Here is a 5,740-nt window from a genome sequence, read left to right as displayed (position 1 = left end):
TAGATAGATATGATATGATGTGAAAAACAGGAAGGAAGCTAGTGGCTGGAAGTTGCATAGGAGGGATGAAGACTCAAGAAATGTTGGATTTTGCGGCAAAGCATAACATAACACCAAATATTGAAGTTGTGCCAATGGACTATGTGAACACAACGTTGGAACGTCTTTTGAAATCGGATGTGAAATATCGTTTCGTGCTCGACATTGGCAATACATTGAACAAGAAATGAGGATAGGGAGGGGTTCAATTATATAGCAGTGTTCTTTGCTAATTAGATTACATTAATTTTAGAGATGATTAATCAAATGTGTTTCTTGCACTTATTAAAATAGAATAAGAATGTAACATTTTACAGTAGATATCAACGGAGACTATGCAACTTCAGTAGAACTTGATGGTTGGGGAGAAATTATTTGAGCTCCATTGGATTCCAAAGCTTCTGCAATTTATCTATTTGTCAGGAAATGGAAAATGTGATTATATTTCGAAATGAAATATAAAAAGAATGAATTTTTGCCACCCAAAATTGTACGTACATGTCCCTTCATAGGCAGTGTCCCCAAACTCGCTGCTGATTACTGATACGTACATCACCTATTCCCAATAGAAGAAAGAATGAGAAGAAATAATTTATATATAAACAGAGAACACAATTTCATGAGGTATATACCTATATTTAATCTATAATCCCGAGCTTGTGGGAAAGAGTTGCCTTTGTTTCTTAGAAGAGGAGCAAGTGGCCTCTTCTTCATCTCTGCTCTTCCTTATCCCATTGTGAAGCTCAGCTTCATCTTTATTCAACAAACGAACTCCAAATGTCTTCTTTTCTCCAAAAACATCTAACTTAATGCACCCATAGTCATTTGGTGTTTTTTCATTTGCATTAGATGCATCCCATAAGCCACCAAGAGGTACCAACAAAAATTTAATATACCATACATTAGAATATTGTGAATTGTTGGATAAGGCAAATTTCTGGGTCATCGACGACATCCCATCATCACATGATAAGGGAATCAAATGAGCTCTGATGCAATCAATATCATATTCGCCAGAATAACATACAGCAAATCCCAAGAAGTTATCACTTACATACCAATTCCTAGGCAAATTGACTGATACACTTTTGCCCATTCCCTGATATTTGAACCAACTTGGGATACCCTCCCCCCAACTCTTAAACACTCTTAGTGACAAGGAATCTGAAGAACAGATGTCATGCTGCAATGATGACATATTCTGAAACAAGGAATAACAGATCAAATCATTGCTCCAATCTGCATATATTGTATCTAATTCCTGTGGAAATTCTGGCAGCTGAGTAAGCCTCTTGCAATCTGATAAGTCCAAGGATCGAAGAGCACCAAGTTCGGATATGATTTGAGGCAAATGCTCAAAATTATTTCCTTGAGATACAACTCTTTCAAAGAGGATGCACATCCAATGTATTCTGGCAGCTTTGTAAGTCTCTTGCAATCTGATAAGTTTAAGTATTCAAGAGCACCAAGTTTGGATATGCTTTGAGGCAAATGGTCAAAATTATTTCTGTTGAGCTTCAACTTTTTCAAAGAGGATAAACATCCAATGTCTTCTGGCATCTTTGTAAGTCTCTTGCAATCTGATAAGTTTAAGTATTCAAGAGCACCAAGTTTGGATATGCTTTGAGGCAAATGGTCAAAATTATTTCTGTTGAGCTTCAACTTTTTCAAAGAGGATAAACATCCAATGTCTTCTGGCAGCTGAGTAAGTCTCTTGCAATCTGATAAGTTTAAGTATTCAAGAGCACCAAGTTTGGATATGCTTTGAGGCAAATGCTCAAAATTATTTCTGTTGAGTTTCAACTTTGTCAAAGAGGATAAACATCCAATGTCTTCTGGCAGCTGAGTAAGTCTCTTGCAATCTGATAAGTCCAAGTATTCAAGAGCATCAAGCTGGGATATGCTACGAGGCAAATGCTCAAAATTATTTCCGTTGAGCTTCAACTTTGTCAAAGAGGATAAACATCCAATGTCTTCTGGCAGCTGTGTAAGTCTCTTGCAATCTGATAAGTTTAAGTATTCAAGAGCACCAAGTTTGGATATGCTTTGAGGCAAATGCTCAAAATTATTTCCCTTGAGATTCAACTTTTTCAAAGAGGACAAGCATCCAATGTCTTCCGGAAGTCTTCCATCTATTATATTGCAGCCACTGAGATCCAGATATTCCAATGAGAGTAACCCTTCATTCACCTGAGGGAACACAAAGTACACTCTATCTTCTGATCTATGTTGTCCAAAACTCAATCTTATAAGCTTGTTCAACCGGACGATGGAAGATGGAGGACGTGAGATTAGAGTATTGCTGGCATGAAGCTCCTCCAAGTTTTCTAAATCACCTATCTCTTCTGGCAAGCTTTCAAGTTTTGAGCAATACGACACAGATAGCTTCACCAAACCTTTCGACTTACAAATGCTGCTTGGAATAAATACAAGGTTTTTCATGCCATTCAAATGTAGCTCTATAAGATGAGGTTGGTGATCAAAGAAAGATAATGGCAGTTCCCTTATCCCAGAGCATGACATCATAATCTTTCTGGCAGTTCCCTGCTTCATTATTCCAAGGATTTCTGGAAATTTCTTTAAACTAGAGCAGAATTTTAGATTCATAGATTCAAGAGATTCCACATTAACATATGGAAACCTCTCAAGTGTTCTACAATAATGCAAATCTAAGTGGATGAGTTTTTTGCTATACTTGAGGGAATGATGAACTTCTTCAAGACTCCTACAATACTCTAGATTCAAATACTCCAAATTTGGCATCCCCTTGAAATCTGGTGTTCTCTTCAGGCTTTTAGAGCCACTTAGATCTATCCTTCGTAGAGACAGAAATTGCTGCAATTCAAAACACAGAAAGAATGATAGTAAATGACATGTTTATATTATAACTCAACGTATTTATTTTACTACTTTCTATGGAAATTACATGCTCAGAAACTATTAGTTTGAGTTTATGGAATTAATAACTTATTTTCATTTAAACACAAGAATCAAATATAATTTTAGGACAAGACAAAATAGAAAGTATCTAAAATAGAATGGTACCTTTGTTTCATTCCATAAATAATGCAATGAACTCCACCGGAGATCAAGATGAACAAGCCTTCTGGGATTAAAATTTTCTGGCAATAACTTCCAAGGATAGGAATGCCACACAAACCAACGCAAGTTGTTTGAAAGGTACTCAATAGAGGATTTGGGAGTATCTTTGAAAGCCCTTTGAGGAACCCATGGATGATATGACATGCATAATATCCTAAGCTTTTGCATATTTTGCATTGCCTCTTTGCTAAAGCATAGTTTTTCAGAATCTGTCAACCAAATTACTTCGACTGTCATGGTCCCCTATAAAAAGGTAATGAGTCAACAAATCACAACTTCACATATAGCCACCTCTTGTCCAATTCACTTATCAATATCATTACTTTCTTACTCTACCGGTCTACCCCCAAATGCTATTTTTGTCATGTATGTTTTATATTATATTTATTATTACACTTGAAGTTCTTGAAGAGTTAGCACCACGAAACAAAATTTAAGGTACAAATATTAGTTAGAGTATATGAAGCTAGAGGAACAGAGTATGTATATATATATCTTTGAAATATGAATACTATTGCATTGTTTAGCTTACTTACCATATTGTCCATCATCACATCTTTGAAATCTTCAACATTCCATACTCTGCTAGGTTTTCCGGAATCTTTCTGCATTTTCACAATGTATTTGCCCATATCTTCAATCAAGTCATGCATTTCAATTCTACCATACATAGAGATGAACACAAGGGATTTGTCAACTAGAACATCTAATCCGTATTCAGCTCCAAAATCACAGCTATCAAAAAATTTCATTTCTTTTCTATGATGCCCACGGAAGAAACATGCGATATCAAGAAATATCTTTTGCTCTTCAGGCTCCAACCCATCATAACTTATTTTGAGTTTTTCAACAATTTCTAAATTAGACTTTTTCTTTATTTGGTCAACAGTTCTTGTCCACTGAGTTAGGCCTTTCTTATGCAGCAAAGAACCCCACACCTTGAGGGCTAAAGGAAGCCCTTTAGCGTGATTTACTACCTCAAACGAGAACTTCTTAAAACACTCATCTGGAACTTCTTTTTTGAAAGCATGTTGATTGAACAATTGCATAGCATCATCATCAGGTAGCGTAGGCACTTCGTATATTGCAGCATCCTTCTCTATCAATTGTCTGTTTCTAGTTGTTACAATAACTCTGCTGCCATTACCAAACCAACCGACACCACCTGCTAAATACTCCAAATGATCTCTTTCATCAATGTCATCAAGCACAATCAACACCTTCATAGACCAAAGTCTGTTTGGAATCACGCACTTCCCATCATACTTATTATTGACGTAATTATCTTTTTTTCTTAACAATTCAGAGAGAAGGGTATTTTGTAAGGAATGTAGTTGATTCTTTCTTGCATTTTCTTTAACATCGGCAAGAAAACAAGCAGCTTTAAATTGATCAGATAAAGTATCAAAGATGGCTTTTGCTATCGTCGTTTTACCGACTCCGCCTATTCCCCAGATCCCAACAATTCGAACATCATCGATTTTTATTTGAAGTAGGGATTTTAGTTCCTCCAAATGAGCATTTATTCCCACAACATCTTGCAAATAAGATAAAAAACAAGCACTCTTGCAAAATTTGGAAGAAATGTGGTCGACGATCTGCTCAATTTCCTTTGATTGATCAATCCTACATAAATTAGAGATTGATTGTTGACAATGTGAGGAAGTCAAGTATGAGAAAGTATTTTCATACTTTTAATGTTCAAGAGCGTATTAAATAGGAAACATTATAGTTCAGGGTAATAGAAACATATTATGTGTTTTCAACTCACCCGCCACGAATATCATATCCTTTTAGATTTCCAGTAGCAGTTAGGGCATTCCTCCATCCTTGCACCTTCTGCATCCCCTCAACATCATCCTTATACGTCGATTCATGTTTGGCAAATGCTTCTGCAAAGCTCTCACTTTGGTATCGAACATTTGATGGATCCACATCATAGAAGATCGGTATGACTGTTTGTCCATTTTCTTCCTCCTTGCATTCCATGATCTTCACTAGTTCATTCAAGCACCACCTCGATGTAGCATAATTCTTTGAGAAAATGATGAGTGCAACTTGAGACTCTTCGATAGCTTTTAAGAGTTCTTCTGAGATGGAATCACCTTGCTCTAGCCTTTTATCATCTTGAAAGGTGAATATTCCCCTGTTTTTCAAACCTTCGTACAAGTGACTTGTAAATGTAGCCCGAGTGTCGGCACCTCTAAAACTTAGAAAGACATCGTACTTCCATCGAGCACAGTATTGTGAATCACTCGCAAAAGAAGAAGCAGATGCCATTTATTTGGTTAATTTGTTGAAATTTGAGAAGAAAGATAAAAAGTTTGTGGATAGATAGAATTGATGATATTTGGACAACAAATATGAAAAGTTTCCAGGAAGATGGGGTCTACTCCAATTGTATTGAATTATTGCTATGTGGTCCACAGTAATATGAACACAATGGAAGCTGCAAAGAAAGACTATACTTTGGAAAAGGCATAATACATAAATTGGACCCTAAACTTGGCTTCAAATTTTAAGTATGACCTCTAACTTTCATAGTGCACAAGTAGGCACTTTAACTATCCAATTCTTAAACAAAAAAACACGCGAATCC

The 5,740-nt window shown here is 36.1% G+C and overlaps 1 protein-coding gene across 2 annotated transcripts; it reads right to left on the bottom strand.

The window, feature by feature from the left end:
* Positions 1-1,204: 1,204 nt before the first annotated feature.
* Positions 1,205-5,587, bottom strand: LOC102581243 (TMV resistance protein N-like). Of its 2 annotated transcripts, none has more exons than XM_015314468.1 (4): positions 4,913-5,587; positions 3,678-4,767; positions 3,085-3,384; positions 1,205-2,880 (listed from the first exon to the last, which is right to left on the bottom strand). In XM_015314468.1, exons 1-4 carry the CDS (start codon positions 5,419-5,421, stop codon positions 1,294-1,296), a joined length of 3,486 nt encoding a protein of 1,161 aa, XP_015169954.1. In that variant the 5' UTR covers positions 5,422-5,587; the 3' UTR covers positions 1,205-1,293. The 2 variants fall into 2 exon arrangements, with proteins under 2 accessions (XP_015169954.1, XP_006359571.2); XM_006359509.2 differs by having other exon boundaries at positions 1,205-2,874.
* Between the last annotated feature and the right edge of the window lie 153 nt (positions 5,588-5,740).

The sequence above is a fragment of the Solanum tuberosum genome, unplaced genomic scaffold (genome assembly GCF_000226075.1).
Source record: "Solanum tuberosum cultivar DM 1-3 516 R44 unplaced genomic scaffold, SolTub_3.0 scf00301, whole genome shotgun sequence".
Lineage (NCBI taxonomy): Eukaryota > Viridiplantae > Streptophyta > Magnoliopsida > Solanales > Solanaceae > Solanum > Solanum tuberosum.
This window is presented reverse-complemented; position numbering and strand designations above follow the sequence as displayed.

Excerpts from the sequence above, each read along its gene's own strand:
- LOC102581243 (XM_015314468.1), bottom strand. The coding sequence starts at position 5,421 with ATGGCATCTGCTTCTTCTTTTGCGAGTGATTCACAATACTGTGCTCGA. Across the intron at positions 4,768-4,912 it reads GGATATGATATTCGTGGCGG|GATTGATCAATCAAAGGAAA; the intron begins GTGAGTTGAAAA and ends TAATTTATGTAG. Across the intron at positions 2,881-3,084 it reads ATTTATGGAATGAAACAAAG|TTGCAGCAATTTCTGTCTCT; the intron begins GTACCATTCTAT and ends CTGTGTTTTGAA.